Source organism: Equus asinus, chromosome 4, assembly GCF_041296235.1.
Source record: "Equus asinus isolate D_3611 breed Donkey chromosome 4, EquAss-T2T_v2, whole genome shotgun sequence".
Classification (NCBI taxonomy): domain Eukaryota; kingdom Metazoa; phylum Chordata; class Mammalia; order Perissodactyla; family Equidae; genus Equus; species Equus asinus.
In genome coordinates this window covers 27,516,258-27,538,452 of record NC_091793.1, presented here as the reverse complement: position 1 = coordinate 27,538,452, position 22,195 = coordinate 27,516,258, and the positions used below count along the sequence as shown (strand labels likewise).

General features: G+C 48.0%; 1 protein-coding gene and 1 long non-coding RNA gene across 3 annotated transcripts in view; one reads left to right on the top strand and one right to left on the bottom strand.

Annotated features, from left to right (window-relative positions):
• SYN3 (synapsin III) overlaps positions 1-22,195 on the bottom strand; it is a 453,497-nt gene that overhangs the window by 53,489 nt on the left and 377,813 nt on the right. Inside the window, exon 7 of the mRNA XM_044780998.2 lies at positions 17,259-17,321. Coding sequence (XP_044636933.1) covers positions 17,259-17,321 — 63 coding nt within the window. The remainder of the gene's footprint in view (positions 1-17,258; positions 17,322-22,195) is intronic.
• Positions 7,063-9,482, top strand: LOC123290281 (uncharacterized). Of its 2 annotated transcripts, none has more exons than XR_011502625.1 (3): positions 7,063-7,343; positions 7,475-7,672; positions 9,167-9,482. It is a non-coding gene; the product is annotated as an uncharacterized lncRNA (long non-coding RNA). The 2 variants fall into 2 exon arrangements; XR_011502626.1 differs by having other exon boundaries at positions 7,085-7,343; positions 7,624-7,672.

The window sequence follows — 22,195 nt, the reverse complement described above, 5'->3', positions numbered from 1 at the left end:
AATGTGTACTTACAAGGGCCCACATGCCCTGGCCCTTCTGAGCCCTCTGACCTCATCACCAACCACCTGCCCCCTCCCTCTCTTTCAGTTCCTAGAACTTTCCAAGCTCAAAGCCGCCTCAGGGTCTTTGCACTCGTCATTCCCTCTGCCAGCAAAGCCCTTTCTGCAGACAGTCACATAGCTAGCGCCTTCTCATCGTCTCTGTTCCCTTGTCACCTCCTCACAGAGGCCTCTCTCCATCATCCAGTCTAAAGCAGCTCGTTCACTACCCCTTCATATTCTGTTATGTCACCCTGTCTCGCATTCTTTCTTGCACTTATTATGGTCTCAAATTATCTTGTAGTTGTCTATACCCCCCACAAAAATATAAGCTCCGTGAGAGCAGGGACTTATCTGTGAAATTCCCTGTATCCCTTGCTCCTTGCACTCAGTAGGTGTTTGGGAACTATTTTGTGAATGAATAAGTGGATGCTGACCATAATCCCTGGGCACTCTTTTGACCTAGGGTGTGGTTTTCAAACCGGACTCCCTGCAGTCTCGAGGTATCTCCGAGAAGCCTTAGGGGCTCCTTCTTTGGCGGGATGGTCCCATGCAAGGAGATAGTCGGATGGGACCCTAGGTCTTCCTTTATCTGGGGCTGCTCCACATGCATCTGGTTTATATATTGAGTATTTTCACTGTGCATTGGACAGAAGGCCCAGACACCAAGGAGCTGGGCCGGGCCATTGCTGAGGAAGCATTGGGCGGAAGCTTGGGCTCCGGACCTTCAACCTGATACTTGGAAATTGGTGGATGTGACACAGGTAGAGTAAGCGTTGCTATTGAAGGGTCCAAATTGTCCAGGGGTCCCCCGCAGAGTCTGTTCGGGAGGATAGTCTCTTTGGGAGAATGGTGGCCTGATTCTAAGTTTTCCTCAGCCTCTTGGCCCTGAGTCACAAGCTAGCGATGGGCCAGTGGATGCTTTCTGCTGAAGCCACATGTGCGAAACTTTTTCCGACCACGACTTTAAACATAACGTTTGCTTCTTCACTCACCGAGAGAGCAACAGCCTTGCTCTCTGTGGCCTCGTTAAATGGGATTCTATTTTCACAGCACTCACTTTTAGAACATTCTTCTCCGCCGTTCCAAGCTCTCGGAGAGACAGCCTGAGAGGCTCTGCTGATAAAATGGCTCTGGGCACGATAGAGATGGCGAGATGCTGAAATGAATAGCAGCTTTGTTTATTTGGCATTGGAACAGGCGAGAGGAGCTATATTTTGAAAAAATAAATAAAGTTCCCCTTCTCTCCACACGAAAAAAAAACCTATTCTGGCTGCATGGCCAGCAACATAATTTCCCTCACAGAACAGAACAAATGCGGGTAGCCTGAGATTAACTTTGGGAGAAGAAATTAAAAAAATAAAATAATTACGGGGCGGGCGTGGGATAGGGCTGAGAATGGGTAAGATCAAGAGGCATTGAGATGCCTAATTAGAGAGCCAAAAATAAAAAGCAGCAACAGACAGTGTATGGGTCTAGTGATTATATATATATACACACACACACTAAGGCATTCATATATACATCCATATATGCTACACACGTCTATATATACTAAGGATATACTAAGATTATAGACATCTACACACACAGCCTCCTAAATATGACTGGTTCCCCTCTCTGCAGACTTGGCCTGTGTTTCCTTCTCGTGGTGGAGGGCAGATAATAATTAATAATACTGCCATTTTCTGAACACTCACCGGGTGCCCAGCTCTGTGCAAAGTGGCAGGCGCACACAATAGCAGCCATCATCATTCTTCTCACTTACTTAGCTTCTCCGAGCTTCAGTTTTCCCTTCCGTAAAATGGGGATCATCAGATCGTCCGCATCCTAGAGCTATGGTGACATTTTATATTTCAGACAATGCTCAGAAAACATGGAGCACAGGGCCCGGCACCCAGCAGGTGCTCAGTAAATGGTTCGTGATTATTATTACTGTTGTTATGAACTCAAAATGTTGAAAACGGAACTCATCATCTTCCCCCTCAAGCCTGTCCTCCTCGATGTCATATCTCAGTGATGGAAGCATCATATTCTCAGTTTTCTTCTCCTGCCCGGCGTCCAGGTGGTACCTGAGTTCTTTCAGTGCTGCTTTTCCCATATCTCTTGGCTGCATCCTTGTGCCCTTCCTCGCTGCCTGGGCTCCTGCCTGGGTTCAAACCCTTATTTCTTCTCGGAATGGCTCCAGTTTCTTCCTTCTGGGTCCCCGGGGGCTCTCACCTCCTGCCTGCTCGCCCCCACTCCTCTCATTTCTCACTCTGCTGCCAGAGTGTCTCCTACCTTAGAAATCCAACAAGGCCCATTCTTTGCTTAAAATCCACCAGTGAGTCTCTCTCTTACTTAGAAGATAAAGTCCAATTGCTAGAGTGCAGCATAAAATGTGTCTATGATGAACCCCTTCCCGGTCTCACCTGCTCTTCCAGGCCCCACTCCAGCCCTGTGAAATCCTGGCTTCACATTGGCATCACCTGGAGGTAACACAATGCCAGGGTTTGGGCCCTACTCCAGCCGATCACAGCAGAGTCTCTGGGGGTGGCCCTGGGTAGGGGTATCAACTCAAAGCTTCCTGGGTGCTTCTGATGCACAGCCGGGCCTCAGAGCCACTGCTCCCACCACACCTGGCAGCTTGCAATGCTCTCCTGGGCCTTGACACCCTTGTGCATGTGGGTCCTGCTGCCTGGGATGCTTTTCTTGGCTTTATCCACCTGCAATATGTCTCCTGATCCTTTGAGATGCAGCTGGAGTTTCTCGCCATGTGGAAGTCTTCCCTGGTACCCCTCAAAGGGGCTCCCATCCCCCCGACATTTCCCTCTCCTATTCGCTCACATGGCCACCATCTCTATTAGAAAAAGTGCTCCTTGGAGGAGGGCCCCTGTTGGTCTGCTGCCTCAGCTCAGTGCCTACACACATCACAATACTTGTTCTTTGGACAAATGAATGAATCGTTGGTGATTTCCCCTCCATCATGGTTCAGTTTTATTTAGACTCCCCTCTCAGCCCTTGGCTGGTATTTCTGCTATAGGGTTTACTTCATTCTGCTTTGATCATAATCAATTGTCTACATGATTTCTTCCACCACTCCTCCCCAACTCTCCAGCCTTACTTCCTATTACTTTTCACCTCAAGCACTCACTCCAGCCCCACTGGCCTTCTGCCTGTTCCTTGACCACACAGAGGCAACTCCTGCCCCAGGGCCTTTGCACATGCTCTTCCCGCTGCTGTCAAGCTCTTCCTCCAGGTGTCCACATAGCTCATTCTCTCCTTCCTTCACATGTTGACTCACAGAAAGCCTTCCCTGATCACACCCCCCAACATGCCCTGTCCCTCTTATCCTGTTTCTGTCTTCAGAGCCCTTTTCATCACCTGGATATCACGGTTTTATTTGTTTATTCTTTTATCTTCTGCCTCCGCACATAGGATGTAAGCTCCATTAGGATGGGGGCTTTATGGGGCTCACTGTTGCTTCCCCAGTGCCTAGAATAGTGCCTGGCATGAAGAAAGCACTCAGTAACTATTTCTTGAATAAAGGAATGAGTGAACATGCTTTGCTTTCCAGGGAACCAGTACTTTTCAAACTGTGGGTTTGAAATGGGTCATCAAATCAATTTAATGGGTCACAACCAACATTTTAGACAATGAAATAGATTGGAACAGAACATATCAGAATGGCTTGCACATAGAAAAGGCAAGTATTCTTTCAAACTCATCTCAATATATATATTTAATACGTGGGAATCAGGTAGAAAGGCAAAATGTATTACTTATTATGGTTGCTATACAAATTTTTGGAAAAGCATTGCACCAGACCAGGAATCAGCAAACTTTTTCTGTAAAGAGTGCAATGGTGAATATTTTAGGCTTTGCAGGCCATAAAGACTATTTAACTCAGATGTTGTAGTGTGAGAGCAGCCAGATGGAAAGCGGACAAATGGGCAGGGCTGTGTTACAATAAAACTTTATTAACAAAATCAGGGACTGGATTTGGCCCGTGGGTGGTAGTCTGCCAAGCTCTGCCCTAGATGTACCCTAGGATGTTTTTCGTGTGTAAATTCCCTGCATTCAGGAGCCACGTCTTTTTCATCTCTGGATCTTAACCAAGAGTCCTGCATCCCAGGTTCTAGCCCCTTCTTGCACATAACAAGTGTTCATAAATATTTGCCAAAAGATTCAATAAATATTTACTGAGTCCCTAACTCAGAACAGCAGGGCACCAAATCCTTCAATGTTTGTTGAATGAATACAAGAACCCTTGGCTTCAAATTCCCCAGAGCTTAACCCCTCTTCCAACCCTTCTGAAGGCTGAGACCCAGAGCCCAAAGGATGTCCTCACCCTGGCTGCCTGGGTCATGTGCTGCCAGGGGTCGGAAGGTGATGGGAAGTGATGGGAACAACAGAGGATCTGATGGACTGTTTAGGGAACTGCCTCATTCTCCCGCTTATCAGTGTGCTGGTTCCTTTCCTTTGCTCTTCCCCTTAATAAATCAAAGCTCCTTCTGTTGTTATGGAGCTCCCGGGTCACTGGCTCTTCTGCCCGCTTGTTTCTAGAGTTACAGTGTGGCTGTGAGATTGAATAGAAGGGAAGGGAGGCACCTGACAAGTGTCAGCTCTGAAAGGCAACACCTCGGCTTCCCAGGCCCCTGTGCATTGTGCGGGGTGGAGGAGGGGCCTTGCCGCTGTCGAGGGCGTCGGCCCAGACCAGGAGGGGAGGTGGAGTCCGCGGGTGCAGCCTGTGCCCCCACAAGCTTTCAGTCCAGCAGGGTACGCTGACCGGGTTCAGAGTTGAAGATGACTCGGAGCGGGGGTCTGCAAACCACAGCCTGAGGGCTACTGCTGACTTCTGTGCGGCCCGTGAGTTAAGAGTGGTTTTTAAATGGTCGGAAAAAAAGTCAAAAGAAGAAGAATATTCCATGACACGTGAAAATTACATAAAATTGAAATTTCAGAGTCCATAACTGAAGTTGCATTGGAACAGTCACGCTCGTTCATTTGTGTCTCGTCTGGGGCTGCTTTCACACTGCGGTGGCAGAGTGGAGTAGTTCCAACAGACCACATGGCCTGAAAGTCTAGAATATTTACCGTCTGGTTCTGTACAGAAAAAGCGTGCTGACCCCTGACTAGCATGACTGGCTGACATGGACCAACAGCATTGACATCACCTGGGAGCTTGTTAGAAATGCAGATTCCCAGGCGGGCCCCACCCACGCCTGGTGAATCAAAATCCGCATTTTAACTGATCCCCAGGTGACGTGTAAGCCCCTGAAAGTGTAGAAAGCATCTAGGTCCTAGAGGAAGTGAATTACTATCTCTTAAATATCTATAAATTCCTTAAGTGCTTTGTTTCAATCAGTGTGCAGGGCGAGCCCTCGCCCACTGGGGAGATTTATTAGGGCCATTTTACAGATGAGAAAACAAAGACTCCACGTCAGTGGCTGGGCCCAGGTTACACGCTTGGGAAGTGGCTGGGCTGGGGTTTGGACTCTCAGGTCTATTGCACAACCTGTGGCCTCAGGCTCCACGGCCCCCTGCAAAGACTGGGCAGGACCACACTCAGAGTCTGAAGTCTTGCCCAACTGGGGATCCAACAGATGTGTTTTATTTGGCCTGCATGTTTCAGAAGATTTTTAAATTAGTTGCCAATGTATTAGAATCAGGAGAATTCATATCAGAGACCCAGGGAACTGGCCTCTTATGAAAGAATCAGATGATCAGGCCGCCCGGGGCTGCATGGTCTCCCAGGGCTTGGTCCGCCTGGGGCTGAGTTGTGGTTGCCCGTGGAGGCTGGCCTGGCCTTTCTGGGTCCTCATGGTCCCCATGTGGGCTCTCAACTCATTACGGTAACTGCCTGGATCAGTGGGCATCTGAGTTCGTGTCCTCTGGGTGTGCAGAGCTGCGTGTGAATCACCTGGGTATCTTGTTTTGTGTGTGTTTTTTTTAAAGACACTCATTTTTTTTTCTTGAGGAAGATTGGCCCTGAGCTAACATCTGTTGCCAGTCTTCCTCTTTTTTTTTCTCTCCAAAGCCCCAGTGCATAGTTGTACACCCTAGTTGTAGGTCATTCTACTTCGTCTGTGTGGGATGCCGCCACAGCATGGCTTGATGAGCGGTTTGGATCCTGGCACACACCCAGGATCCGAACTGGTGAACCTGAGGCCACCAAAGCTGAGTGCAGGAACTTAACCACTCAGCCACGGGACCAGTTCCTGGGCATCTTGTTAAAATGCAGACTCTGATTCACCGAGTCTGAGGACAGGTCTGCGTGCTGCATTTTTAAGGGGCTGCTAGGGGCTGCCGGGGCTGCCGGACCTTCCACAGGGCACACTTTGAGTAGTAAGGTTGTTGAGGAGCTCAGCCTGTCTGACTTCACTGGCGACACTCACTTGGCCCGTCACCCGGAGCTTCCCAATGGCGCCCTTGCTGCTGCTCCATGAGGGGTGGCCGAAAGTCCCAGGCCCTTCCTCTCAGCTCCCACCCGCCTCCTCCATCAACCTCGCTGAACCCTCCAAATACCGCCATTTCCTACAAGTGTCATGAACGGCACTCGCTGTCCTCCCACACAGCCTCCTTTGCATCTTCTGGCCTCCGTCCTGGAGGACCAGGTATTGGTGTGACGGTTTCTTGTGGCTGGAGGCAGGAGTTGAGGCAATTGCGAGAACAGGGTCTGCCAATAGTGTCTCGTTTGTCTAGAGGCTTTGTAGAGGCTGCTGATAATTGTGTTCAAGTCATCTGCACACCTGCCCCAAACACTTGTGTGTGCACGAATGCATGCACACACACAGACACACACACACACACACTCCAAAACATAATAAGCCTGCTGTTTGCCTGCTTCTCTGGTTCTCCCCTGCAAACAACCCTGGCACTGTCGCCTGTCAGCAGTGATGCCAGCTGTCCCCAAGTGGAGCTCCTTCCAAGAAGCCAGAGATGTGGCTGGTTTCACTTCCAGGAAGCTCGGGGGGTGCAGTGGCCTCAGTGAGGCAGGCAACCCCTGCCTGTTCTAGGACATCATTTCTCTTGCCTGACAGTAGGAAGAATGGGCGGTGCCTGCACGTTTTGGCCAAGGAAGGCCTCTGTGGACACACAGGCTGGATTCCAAAGGGGCTGGCGGAGCTCTCTGGAGGCCGCCCTCCCCCGGCACGGGCACCAGGACCGGTGGACAGAACGCACAGCCTTCACAGCACGCAGTGTGCAGCCTGTGCCAACCCTTCTGCCTCCTTGACCTCTGCTATCCCATCTGTTAAACGAGCGTCGAGATAGCGATACCCGCCTCAAAGGACTCTGGGCTGTGCAGGCTCCCAACCGTGGAGGTATTATTTTGTGAATTGTATAGGACAGTCTAACGTTGGGGAAAAAGCAAGGAGCCCATAGTCAAACTGGAGTAAATGATACAGAGTGGTCCCCACCCCAACAGGTGATGTGTGTCCCCTCCTCTTTCTAGGGGGCTCCTATGGGGATGACTTCTCTGGCTTTTGTTACGTGCGATGCCAAGATGGGTCAACAGACATGGCCAGGAAAATGGAAGAAAGAGAAAGGAATTCTTCCTGCTTCTCAATGTTTGTCAGTTTAAAAATATTCTGTTTTTCACAGAGGAGCTGTGTGGTGAGTGTACACAGAGCAGGTAATTCATTCTTTCCAGGTGAGTCTGTTCCTGTGCCTCTGTTCCTCTTTACGAAATGGGCTCCTAGGCGGTGGGGTGACACAGTCTTTAAGGCACAGTGGCAGGGTGACAGTCTACTTTTTCTTTTCATTCTCTTGCATGAGCGTTCTTGGTCTTGGCTTCAGGCCTGGGGTGAGGTCAGTCCACCAAACAAAAGCGCTTCCTATGCAAAGGTCAGTGCTGGTCTCCGAGGTACTGACATGTTTCTTGGGTGGAGTCCTGCGAAATTCTTTGTAAATCAACTCTCCAATTAAGTTGGCTGGTTGCCTGCTAATGGGAAGAGATGATTCCACCAGGCTGTTCCCGACGGTCCCAGGCAACAGAAGAAAAGGGCTGAAGGACCTGCTGACCTTGGTTCGAATCTTGCCCCTGCCACTTCCCTGTGACCTTGGGCAAAATGACTCTTGGAACCTCTGCCAGGCTGGGATCAGACACCCATCTCAGGGTGCCTCTGAGGGTTAGAGGAGATGTTGAAAGCATGCATCCCAGCTCAGGGGTGCTGGGGAATTCATTCCCTGCCTCTGTTCCTTTGTTCCTCCCATCTAATCTGCCTTGGGTTATCCAAGAGAAGTCAGGGAACTGCTCCAGGTGACAATGCTGGCAAATGGCAGAGCTCCGATCCGAAGGCAGGGAGGTCTCAGCCCGAAGCCCACACTCGCTCCTTCTCTCACTTCCCCATCTCTCATATACATGGAGCTTCATTCTTTTTAATGCACTTCTGCTCACTAGCTGTCCCAAGTGACTAGGTGAGGAAAATCATGTATGTTGGATCTATTTGACACACTGCATTTATGTGTTTAAACGACTTGTCCAGGCGGACGCTGCTGGCCCCATGGAGTGTGGGGCTGACCGGAGGACCCAAATTTCTAAACCCAGACCAACACTCTTTCCAGTGAACCAAGCATGGTGCAAGGATGTGGGGCTTGGCAGAGGGGTGCCACCATTAGAGATCTTCGCCCTAAATCCCATTAAGAAAAAAGAGTTGACCATCCAGCTGATTTTGGTCTTCAACATAACAAATGTCAGGCCAGACAGAGTTATAAAGTAACTGTTTTAGTTTGCTTCTGTTTGTGCTTAGAATGATTTCGGTGTCCAAAGGAAGATATGGACCTTTAGGACTCTTTATTGAATATGTGTGTGTGTGATATACACACATATGTACAAATAGTATATGCACACAGTTGGTTCTCGTTGCGTGTGGTGGTTATGTTCCATAATGGTGCAGCAAACACTGAATTAGTGAATACTGCACCATCGCTCCTGGAGGGAAATTTAGGGTTCGGTTCCTGCGAGCCTCCGGTCACAACGGCTTCACCAACTGATCAATACAGAACCTTGTTTTATGTGTGTTTCCGTTTAAAGGCACTTCATTTAACATATACTGTTGATTCACTAATGTTGAATTCATAGGCATCAGCTCTATAACTCATGCTTGTGTGAAGCTCATCGATCACACCTATTTTTCTCCATAAGGCACATCGCAGCCTTCCTGCACCCAGAAACACTAGACAGCACTTCAGTGCTACACTTGGGGGCCATTTCAAACAACGAAATCACCAGCAAGAATGTGAAAATGGGGCTCCAAGTAGACGGAGAAGAAGAGGACTTGTTTGCGGCATGAGAGCTGAAAGGAGAAGGCAGAGCATCGCCTTCTCGACCTCAGTTGGGAACATGCGTCTCAGGCGACTCAAACTACTTGCTGCCCTGCACGTGCCTGTGAATGACCAGGAAGAGCGGGGAGAAATGATTTTGGGGTTACAAATAAATTTTAGCGAGTAGCTGAATTCGTAAATATGGAGTCCGTGAATAACGAGGATCACGGGTATATACTGCGGTTCTAGAGAGGATGGCCTCCTGCTGAGGCTCTGAGAAAGGGCGTGGTGCTTAAAGTTTTCATTAAGGCGTAAAGCACTGGTAGATCCCCTCCTAAGGGCCATTTGGTCGAGAAGCAGAGAGGAAATGAGCCCAGTGGTCATCTAAAGGGAGTGGTGGGGTAGGCGAGAGAGAAGACATGGAGGGAGGTGGGAGTTGGGAGGGAGGGCTGTGGGAGAGTGGGATCCCTTCCTTCTCCTCCCTTGGCAGGGACCTTGAACACTCCCTCCCTGGAACACTTTGCAGGCTGGAGCCTGGCCCCTGCTCTCACTTGACTTGGCTTCTGCTGAGCACGAAAGTCAGGGTGGCTCTCCTCTCTGGTGGTCTCCCCGGTGCCGGGGTACCTTCCGATTCCTTAGCTGTTCCCCTGGTCCCACACCTCCACGTGCTCATCTTCTAGTTCTCTCTCTCCATGACCGTGTTATTGGGCCACCTACTCCCACTTAAAAAGTGGATAGTGCTGGGCAGGCTCATTAAGGGAGTCAGCCCAAGAGATGATACCAGAGTCCAGGTGGCTTGGAGCCGATGACAGCAGCAGCCATGGCCGAGCAGGGGTGTGCGAGGCGTCTGGGCTGCTGGAAACATCGTATTTAGGGGCTGCCACCTCGACCCGCTAAAACAGACAGGCTGTCCCCAGGAGGGCCGCCCCCCTGTCACTCACCACTCCAGGCTTCTCTTGGAAGGGCAAGAAACCCTGTGCATGCTGGGAGAAGTGTTGGGATCTCCAGGGCTGGGCTTATTAACCTGTGACCTTGGCAATGCCTTTCACCTCTCACTTCAGGCGCTGAAGCCAGACTGCCCAGGGTTGTACCCCAACTCCACCACTTACTCCCTGTGTCTCAGTTTCCTCATCTGTAAAATGGGGGTACCCAGAGTACCTACTCCTAGGGTGGTTATAAAGATTGCACTCACTGAGTGAACGTATGTGAAGCATTCAATGCCTACGCAGAGAAAACTCTACAGAGCATTAGCTTTTATTATTATTGTGGTTATCATTATTACTGTTCTTATCTCTAAAGCATGGAATGGGGTCGAATAATCTCAAAAGTCTTCTTTCCCTTCCTGTCCTGTTATTGAGATGCTCCCTCGCTGTGTGGTCTTGGGCAAGATCCTGCTCCCTGGGGCCTCAGGTTCTTATCTTCTAAATGAGATGCTGGGACTCAAGCCTGCAGATTCAGTGAAACCATGAAACTAGGATAAGGCGACTCCCAGGGTGGGGTTAGCTTGTTATCTCGGCCCCTCCTGGGGATGCTGGTGAGACAAGCAGTTAAGTAATCAAAACGACAGTTTCCATTTGCAGTGGGTTTTTAAAGCTCGCTTTCACTGAGCATTTATCAGGCACCCTCCTTAGCCTTGGTTGATTTATTCTACCATCGTTACAACCTCAAGAGGGAGCTATTGTCCCCATATTAGAGATGAGAAAATTGAGGTACAGAGAGATTAGGCAACTTGCCCAAGGACACACAACCAGGAAATGGTAAATCTAGATCCAATCCAGGAACTCTGATTCCAGATTCTACAAACTTTACCCCCACACTGTACTGGGAGTTGGCCTTGAACTTGACTTCTAACGCTATGGTGGTAACATGATAGGGTGGCATTCCTTTCAATGATCTGCTCATAGTCTTGATTAAAACCACAGATCCTCACCATTGGAAGATAATGTAGGAGTCATCTCCAGGGTGTCTTAACCTCTGGAGGGAGTCATAGACCCCTGCGAAAAGCTGAAAGAAGCTATGGACCCCTTCCCCTGCAAAAAGGTTCACGCCATATCCACACATAAACGTATGCACAGAATTGTCTCAATTTCAGGGACGTTCAAACATCTCAGGCTTAGAATCTCACATGATGCTTCATTTCTCTCGAAACTCGCCAGTGAGTATTCGTTTCTTCTCCCACCCTGCGCCGAGGAGAGCCTCCTACCTAAGGGGCTGTCCATTCCACTCACGTTCACCTCTGATTGTCGGAAAGTTGCTTCTCCAACACAACTGACATCGGTTTCTCCTAACTTTGGTCCCAGCTTTGCCTGCTAAATTTTACATTGAATCAGTCCAATCTATCCTCCCATGACAATTCTCCATGTTTCTGTCGATGCTGGCCACATTGTCTCCAGCTCTTCCAGGCTCAGTTCATTTTTCCCTGGACACGCTCCTGTGCAACGGCTCCCTCACACGCCCAGAAAGGCTGTACGGCCCAGGACTCAATGCAATCTTCTGGCCGTGGGCTGCCCGTGCAGAGCGGAGGTCTCACTGTGTCTGGGTATCAGATCTCCATTAATATGTCCTAAGACTGGGTTACATTTTTAAAACCTTATTTTATTTTGAAATATGACACATTATGGAGACTTGCACAATCCAAAAATGACACTTCAATGAGCTATCCCAAAGCAGGCATCCACGTCACTAGCATCCAGGTCAAGAACTAGAATTTGGACCACTCCTGCATCGTTCCGATGACCACTCCTCCGTCCTCCACAAAGGTAACTTCTATTCTTTTCTGGTAATAAAGTTCGAGCTTTTCTTAAAAGTTTCATCATGTAAATGTGTATCCCATTTAACACTATCGTTGAATTTTCCTGGTTTTGAATTTTCTATAAATGGAATCGGATAAATAGGCGTTCTTTTATATCTGATTTATTTCACTCAGTGCCGTGTTTGTGAGAGTCACGCACCTTGTTCTATATATTGTAGTTCATTCATTTTCATTGCTGGAAACGTTCCATTTGTCTGAATATACTGCAATTTATTTATCTATTCTATTAGTAATGGGGCATGGGCTATGTCTGGGTCTTGGCAATTGTGAACAAGCTCGCATAAACATTCATGCACACATGCATACATTTAGTCTGAGTACACCCAAAAGAAGAACTGCTGTGTAACTTAGCTTAGCAGATAATATCAAGCTGTATGCCAAAGCAGTCGTACCAATTCACACTTTCACTAGCTCTGTGTGTGTGTTCCAACTGTTCCATGTCCTCACCGACACTTAGGATGATTAATCTTTTTTTCCCCTAAAGATTGGCACCTGAGCTAACAACTGTTGTCAATCTTCCTTTTTTTCCTCCCTTCCTCTTCTCCCCCAATGCCCCCAGTACATAGTTGTATATCCTAGCCGTGAGTGCCTCTGGTTGTGCTATGTGGGACACTGCCTCAGTGTGGCCTGAGAAGCGGTGCCATGTCCACGCCCAGGATCCGACCCAGTGAAACCCTCGGCTGCCAAAGTGGAGTACGCAAACTTAACCGCTCGGCCACAGGGCCGGCCCCCAATCTTTTTAATTTCATGTGTTCTTGTGCTTGTATAGTGGCATCTCGCTGTGGTTTTAATTTGCATTTCCCTAATGACTAATGAAATTGAGCTCGTTTTCATGTATTTATTGGGTAACTTTGGATTTGAGTTTTCGGGAAAACTTACTCATCCAACTCATACTGAACTTGTAGCCAAAGGGAATAAAGTCTCTGACGGATGATGCTGTTTAGTTATATCTCCCTTATTGACTTCAGTTGGATTTTGAGTCCCCAGAGCAGGGATGAACATTCTTTATAATAATGACAGCTGATATTTATTGCGCACCCACTGTGTTCCAGGCACCAAGCTATGTGTTTGATGTGCATAAGCTCTCTTAGTCCTCACAACCAGCTTATGTGGGTCATACTATTACTATCTTCATTTTACATAAGAAGAAGCTAAGATGGGGGAGGCCAAGTGATTTACCTAAGGTCTCACAACTAACAAGTGGTGTTACCTAGATTCAAGTCAACACCCTTATCCACTATAACACACTGCCTCCCAAAGATGGAAACATTTGATTACATTTAAAAAAACTTGAAAAATGGTTAAAAGCTGAAATTAAAATGGGCATGTAACTGTCAAATGGAGAAAAATAGTTGCAAAGTATGACAAAGGATTAACGTTCTTAATATGTAAAGAGTTTTTACAAATTAATAAAAGGACAAGCATCTCAACTTAAAAGATGGTCAAAACTTTCTGGGGTCAGGTAAATCTGGGAAATTCTGCCTGCTTTTTCATGTTCTTTTCCCCCTAAGTTCTGCACTAAAAACTTACTTTAACACAGAGTTTCTGAAACATTTTTGACCAAAATAGACTTTTTCATCCTGAAAAATTATAATTCTTTGGAAGAGACTTTGAAACAGGTTGCACTCTATAATAACCACTGCTTCCTCTGATTTCTAGTCTGCTAAAACTTCCAACAAAGGAAATGAAATTAGTTTTGTCCAGAGTTTCTCAACCTTGACACTATTGACATCTTGGGCTGGATAATTCTTTGTTGTGGGGCCATCTTAAGCACTGCAGGATGTTCAGCAGCATCCTTGGTCTCCATCTGGTAGATGCCAGATGCCAGTAGCCCCTCTCGCAACCCCAGTTGTGACAACCAAAATTGCTTCCAGACATGGCCAAATGCCCCCTAGGGGCAGAGTCCCTCTTCCCCTCGTGAGAACCATTGGTCTAGCCTGGCTGATTTCTAAAGGACTCATGGTGCTCCCCATGATCACCTCCTACCTGTCTAGGTGCTCCTTAAACTGCATAGCGTTTCACTATATCTTGATTTCCGTGCCTTGTGACATCCGCTAGTCTTTGCTTAATATAAGAGGGTATTGGTCCATCTCTTGTCTTCCAGTCTTTCTTGTTTGTTAGGATTCCTTAAATCTCCAGGCCCACCAAACCATATGCAGTTCCCCTGACGTGGAACTTCTTTCCGTCTTTCCATCCTCTGGGTGGAATTAGGTTCTTTCCTTCAACCCTCAGACTCCCTGCACAGTCTCCTATCAGAGCCCCCACAACACATTATACTCATTTATTTATGTGACTGTCTCCCCAATTCCTTGAGAGCAGGGGCTGGTCCCGTTCATCCTCTGATTCTCAGCACAGAGTAGGCATCAATTAACATATATGAACAAAGGAGTGAAATATAGTTGAGGATGGGTCAGCGATTTCATCCACAGGGCCCTAGGTGGATTTCCAGAACACTGAGGTCATCAACAACATTTTCTCGGTCTCCTCTTAGGGACGTTCTCCTTGCTTGCCTCCAGGCAGACAATCTTCCTTCTCGAGAGAAGGTGGAAGTACCTTAGAAGACACCAGTTTTGTTTTTCTCCTTCCCAGCCATGAACATGACATCATCTGCTCAGTCGGCATGTCCAGGCCATTCCTGATAGTTTTCTCATTTGAAACAGAAAGACAAAAGCCCTTTTCCCTTGATCTCAGCATTTTTGTAAACCTCAGTTTATTCCAGTCGGTGACATTTTTTATCCTTGGAGATGTGTCCTCTTTTCCATGTTTTGGGAGTCTCTTTTGGGTCTGAGTTTCTCAGAACCACCCCCCTCTCCCCTAATCATTGCGTCAGTCTCTTTAAGTATTTCCTTATTTTTATTCCATGTCTGGGATTATTTTAAACTTTAGAAACAGAATTTAATCCTTGGGAACCCCCTAACTTTTCTGAAGTTGTCCAAGATGGGGGCAGTGGGTGGGAAGAATGAGACAAGTTTGAGAAACGTTAACGAAGGGCAACTGACAAGACTTGATGACCATATGGACATGGAGGAGGGGAGACGACGCCCAGGTTTCTGTTTCGAGAACAGAGGGACTGGTGGTTCCTGCTGAGGAGATGGTCCCGGGAGGAGGAGGAGTGGGGGAACAGGCTGTCTGGGAAGATAACGGACGTGCCCTGGGACATTTGGAGTCTGAGGTTTCCATGGGAGACAAGGTGAAGATGCAGAGGAGGTGACTGGAGAGAAGAGCCTGACGCTCTGAGTAGGGAATGTGATTGGGGGCTGTGGCGTGTAGATGGCCGCTGAAGCTGAGAGAGTAGATGAGCACTCAGACAGTGTGTGCTGATGGAACAGAAGCCCTAAAGATGCTGCAGGAAGAAAAGAACTTGAAGGAGCCTGTGAAGGAGTGGCGGGAGAGAGAGGAGGAGAGCCAGGAGAGGAGCAGGAATCGGAGGCCACTGGAAAAAGAGTTTGGGGACAGAAGGGATGGCCGGCAGCTTTCCATGATAAAGAGAGGTCAGTTCAGATATGGACAGAAGAGTGCCCGCTGAATTAGCAGCAGAGGGTCATTGGGGACCACGGGGAGGGAATGGATGGGGAGTGGAGGGGGCTGCAGCCAGATGGCAGGGAGTGGAGGCGGGATTGCGAGGACTGGCAGTAGGGAACAGACACAGGCCGGATCTAAAGGGGGATTCACTCATTCAACCACTCAACCAACAAACTGAGGGGCTACTGGGCACCAGGGGCCGTTCTGAGCCCTGAGCCACAGTAGCGGGCAAACAGGGAAATCTCCCTGTCCTCATGATGTATGTATATTAGGGAGATGTGGTATGGAGAGAGGATTCGTTTTAAAGACGGTTGTTAGAAGCATCATCATTTGCCAGATGAGGAGGCCAAGAAAGGTTAGATGGCAACTCGCTCAAATTCACACAAATGTCAGAGCTGGAGTCAGGGCCTGATCTTCCTGGCCCTTTCCATTCTTGCTGCCTGAAGGGGATGGAGTTTAGGTGGGAAGGCCCAACGGGGTGGGGAAGAACAAAGGAGCAGGGTGCAGGTTATTTACGGCTGGACTGGGCCTATTCAGGCAAGATCTCTGCTGGCTCCTGTTGTCCTCTATCTAGGGACCCCTGTGATGGGCCTTGTTCTTGGGCTCAGGTCCCTCCAATGGGGATGCAAGCACTGAGATCCACATGTCCTCCTTTGGTTCTCTTTGAGCCAGAAGCTTGAAACGTGTCCTGAGGTATCCCCTACACTCTCCCAAGCTCCCACCCCTCTTAGTCAGGAGTAAATCTCCCTTTCCTGTGGGCACGCTGATCCATATGGTTGGGGCGGGGCTGAATACATCACAACATCCCGGCGGGCACGGGAACTCAAGCAAGGCTGATCAATGTCCCTCCATCAGATCAGATATGGACATGCTGGAAAGAGACAGGGTCTTTCTTCCTCTGGGATAGTGAGCTTAGGGACCAGGGCGGGCCACCCACAGCCATCTTGACTAGCTGAAGAAAACAGCAAGTAGAAATGAACAGAACCAAGAAATAGAGAGAGACTGAACTCTGACAATACTCTTTGAGCTGTCAGATCCAGCTCTCCCAAATCTACAAAGAACTATCCCAGACTTCTGGATGGCTTGAACCAATGAATTATCTTTCGACCCTGAATTTGAATTGCGTTTCTACACTTGAAGCTGAAAGAATCTGACCAATACAATTTGTTATAATAAGTCGGCGGTGACTGTGAAAAGTATATTATTTACTTTTGCAGAAGCAAGTGACTCCAGGGGCTTTCTCCATGGAGCCATATGTACTCGCCACCTTGTAGGTGCTAGTCCTGTAGGTGATACGGAGATGAATAGAACATCATCTCAGCATAAACAGAGATGACGACAGGAACAAAAGAATCACTGTCTATAAAACGCTTTCCATCCATTTCTCTGAATCCACAATCATAGGAAATAATTAACTACCAATTCCAGGTAGGGCTTGGTAGGTGCAGGCTGAGCTGGAGAGGTGTTCCACGCTAAGGGAGCTCAGAGGAGGGCTGGGGAGGGCAAAGACTGTGTGCTGGGTTCCTCTAACACTCTGCTCTGGGGGCCTGGGCTAAAGAGGGGGGAACACAGGGAGAGGGGAAGTCGTCAGGGGGAGCTGTGTGAGTATTAATGTGAGCAGAAGAGCTGTTTCTCATACCTTTCCCATTCCGGCGTGGGCGTGTCCCAACTTGACCACCACAGGGAAGTGCGGGGCTGTGAGCTGAAAGAGACAAGAGGAAATCACTCATTAGCATCCCAGGGCATCCCCACCAAGGCTCTGGGCACGGCCTCTTCTGCAGAAAGATTCAGTCATCTGACACTCCAGGAGTCCCCCAGAAGAATGCTCTGACAGGTGGTCATCCTGCCTCAGCTCAAACACCCTGAATGCCAGCCCTTTTGGAAGGAAGGGCTCCGAGCCCTTAAAACCAGCCTGCCTGGGGCATCCACCAATTTAGATTCAAGCTGACTGCTTTCAAATCCTGGCTCTAACACTCCTGCAACCTCAGACAAGCTACTACGTGGATCTGTGCCTCAGTTTCCTCATCTGTAAAATGGGGACGATGAGTACCCACCCATAGAGTGGCTGTGAGGATTAAATGAGTTATTACACATGAAACCCTTACATTGTAAGTACTCATTGAAAGGAGCTACGAGGCTCCTGTCACAGTTCCGCCTTACATTGTTCCCCCCGACAACCTTTGAGTATCTGGAAACTCTTATTCTCTCCCCAAGCCTCTCCAAGCCTATGGGATTTCTTACTAATAGTGGTCACGCCCACCGCAGGAACCGGCATTTATTGGCCACACTGTGTCAGGCACTGTGCTGATCGACTACCCTGTGTTATCCACTTTAGAGAGCTACGCTTTTCAAGGGCCGGGTGGGTCCCCTATTGTATGTCCAGCTCCCAGAACATTGCTTGACCCAGAGAAGGTGCTCGATGTGGAAGCTGTGCTTCAATCAGTGCTCTGAGCAAGACCTACAAGGCGCACACACTTCCCCAGTGATGCAGAGGAGGAGAGCGGGGCTGGAAGGCTTGGTGCTTGCCCACGCCCTTGGTCAGGTAGCTAGGAAGGGGGGAACTTAGTTATTTAGTAATAATATCACTCCCCACGTTGGGTCAGCCCCAGCCAGGGGTAGTCATGTCCCACTCTCTGTGGTACGCAGTTATCTGTTCTGGCGCCTGTCGCTCTGTCCTGGATTGTCCCCTGACAGTGCTGTCTGTCCTGACACTCTGGGTGCCTTGAGAGAAGGAACCCAGCTGTTCCATCTTGGTGCCCAGCGCCCAGCCTGACATGGAGGAGCTGCTGTAGCTGCTGCGGAAAGGCCTGCCATGGGTCACAAAGCCATTCGATGGACTTCACCTCATTTCACCTCTGATCTCATTTCACAGATAAGAAGATTGAGACTCAAGGCAGCTGCTGGGAAGGGGCGGAGCTGGGACTGGAACTCGGGTCTGTCAGACCCCAAGCCGCATGCGAACAGTGTCCTTGAAGTTCCAGCCCAAGGGCTTCCTGCAGTAGAGGCTCAATAAAAAATTCCCCTGATTTCAGGCTAGAATGGACAATATCCTGGAATCTAGAGAGAACAAATGCATCTTTAAAAAAAAGGCAGTATTTGTTGGGGCTGGCCCCGTGGCCGAGTGGTTAAGTTCGCGCGCTCCGCTGCAGGCGGCCCAGTGTTTCGTTGGTTCGAATCCTGGGCGCGGACATGGCACTGCTCATCAAGCCACGCTGAGGCAGCATCCCATGTATCACAACTAGAAGAATCCACAACGAAGAATATACAACTATGTACTGGGGGCTTTGGGGAGAAAAAGGAAAAAATAAAGTCTTTAAAAAAAAAAAAAGGCAGTATTTGTTTTTGATTCCAAAAACAATATGAACTTACTATAAAAAGTTTGGAGAATATGATAGGTGTTCTGTTGCTATGCATAAAGAAGACAATAAGAGTCACCCTTGGACTTTTAACAGTTGTGGTGTGTTATCTACTGATCTTCTTCTTTTTTTTAAATCTATTTTTTCTTTTCATTTGTTCTGCTCTATAAATCTGGGTGTATAGTGCATATCCAAATTTGCTTCCTGCTATTTCCACTTAATGTTATGAGATAAGCATGTTCCCAGTGGTAATTATTTGTCAGTTTAACAGTTATTATGAAATAATCCACATATGAAAAAAGAAAGACAGGAGCAATATCATGGGCATTCCCCAGCTTGGGAAATAAACCATCGTCCAAACAGTCGAAACCCCTGGGGTACTTCTTTCTTACCACCTTCCCATCCCAGAGGTAACCATTATATGAATTCCGTGTTTATTATTCCATTGCATTTATTCCTATTTTAGCTATTACATATAATTCTCAAGCGATATATATTACACATTTTAAAACTTTATGTAAGTGGTTATCAAAAGAACCTATTCCTCAACAGCTTTTTTCATACATTATGTTTGTGAGATTCATGTATGTTGCTATATATAGCTCTGATTCATTTTTTATTGCTGTGTAGTATTCCATTTTAGGAACACATCACCATTTGTCCGTTTCCTGCTGGTGAACATGTAAGTCATTTCTATTTTGCCAATTATAGACGGCACTAGCATGGACATTCTTGAACACAATCTCTTCTGCATCCTTAGGCGAGCTTCTCTGGGACACAGGCATGGGAGCAGAATTGCTGGGTCAGGGCAATGCTCATCTCAGCTTTGCTAGAGATTGCCAAATTGCTCGCCAAAGTGGTTGTACTGACTTCTGCTCTCATGGGCAGGGAAAGAATTCCCAACACTTGAGGTTGAAAGACTTAAATTTGACCAACGTGTGGGATGTGAAGTAGAAGGACTGGGTGCATTTTTCCAAGTGACTTTTGTTCCCCAGCAGAATCGTCACATCCATTCATGTACTCACAGACCCTAGACACCCCCAGCCATCCAAGAACGGCCCGGGTCACTACTGAGGCTTCCCCTCCATCTCATTTAAGGTAGAGCTTCAGATAAGGGGAATAGGCACTCTCTCTCTTCCCCTCCCCCCTCCCAGCCTGTTCCTTTCCCCACACCCTGATGGGTATGGGAAGGAACCTGGATCTTGGGGTTAAACTTACTCTCTCTAACCTTGGGCTAGATATTTAACCTCTCTGAACCTTAGTTCTCTAATCTGCAAAATGGGATGATAATGCCTAACACACAGGATTGTTGGGGGAAGAAGAAATGAAATGAGGAATGTAAAGCAGCTAGCACCACGTGGAGGTTCAAACCCAAAGTGTAAAGTAGAATTGAGGGGAGGGAGGGGCTCACGCTGGCCTTGAGGGGCGAGAAAAGGAAGGCTGGATGAGGGAGGAAGGAGAGCAGAGACCCCAGCTTGGCAGCACCTGGTGGTGTGGGAGAGAGGAAACTGAGTCCAATAAAGGAAAATCAGGGGACTACACCAGAGGGAGTAATCAGAGGTGATTACAGGTTGGCAATTTTAATCTGAAAGAAGCTTAGCAGCAATCTTTTCTAGCCCCCATGTTACCACGTGGTGGTAGGTAGAATTTCTAGGAATGCTCCCCAAGATGTCCCCCCTAATCCCTGAGCCAGTGCAATGAGATCATCATATAGTGATTGTTCTCTGTTATATGGTACAGGGGAACTTAAAATAGGGAGGTTATCTGGGATGGACTAATCGGATCATGCGAGGCCTTAGAAGCAGAGAGCTTTCTCAGGCTGGCGGCAGAAGAGGAAGGCAGAGAGATTCAAAGCATGAGAAAGACTCAACACACATTGCTGCTTGGAGACGGAGCTGTGTCGTGAGAAGGAATGTGGGCAGCCCCCAGGAGCTGAAGGCAGCCCCTGGTTGGTAGCCCCCAAAGAAGTGGGGACCTCAGACCTACAGCCACAAAGAACTGAAATTGGCCAATAGCAAGACTGAGCTTGGAAGGGAATCTTAAACTCCAGAGGAGGGCGCAGTGAGCCAGCATCTTGATTTTGGCTTTATGAGACCTGGAGCAGAGAACCTGGTCATGCCATCCTGGACCTCTGATCTACAGAACTGTTCTGAGATGCTAAATTTGCTGGAGCATCAACAGGAAACTAACACGTGTCCTCCTAGAAACTAATTGTTTTCATGCTACTGTGTGAGTAGCAGACCAGGAGTCAAGCTCATGGGTTTTGATCCTCAATCCAGCACTCTCTCTACCAAGGCACCCTTCCCTGGGACCATAGGCATATCCGGGGTGCAGCAAATGCTTTCCCCCGATCATAATGATCAATCAAACACTATTCAATCTAGTCAGTTCAGTGGGTGCTGAGTGAGTGAGAACTATGTGGCTGGCTCTGTGCTTTGTGCTGTGCAGGACACGCAGAGAATGGAGATAAGATTTCTTATTCTGGAGAGGCGGGCTATACAATGAAAGAGCAGAAAAGGGCAGCATGGCGGACAAGGCTGGGCTGGGTGGGGTCGTGAGCAAGTCTCTATAGGAAATGAAGGCTCCGAGAAGGATTCTGAAGGATGAGGAGGTTGTGGGTGGGTGGAAGGCAGGCTCCACATTCCTCATGGGGTGAATGGTGCAGAGTCCTGTGGTCTCCCATGGTGGGTATCTAGATTCTTCATGAGCTCTAACGAACAAAGACCCATAGGAAGCAAGCATTTATTTTATGATACTCAATATGAGTTTATCGGTAACAAAGTTATTTAGGACATGATTGCTAAATAGAATTATATATTAGAACTGAGTGCCCTTTTCCAGCATTCTTAAATAAAATTGGAGGAATATATTAATTGTCAGAAATAGTGGGAGTAGAAATTGTATCTGGATTTATAGGACACAGAAACTCAATCTAGAAGAATCTGAGAGTTTACGGTAAGATATTTCAAAGAAAATACTTCAAAAATTCGTTTAAAGCAGTGAATTTTCCTGATCCTGGGGGAAAGTTTCCCTTGCCATTTTTTCCTTTGGTGGAGAACAGCATTTTCTTTTCAGACCAGCTGGCAGGGCTGTGGGCCAATGTTGGGGAGAAGGAAAAGGCAATTTGGGACCAGATTATTGGGGACTTTCAAAGCTAAAGGGAAGAGTTTAGGCTGCTTGGATGGGCCATGGGGAAAAAGCTTGGTTCTGGAACAGGAGA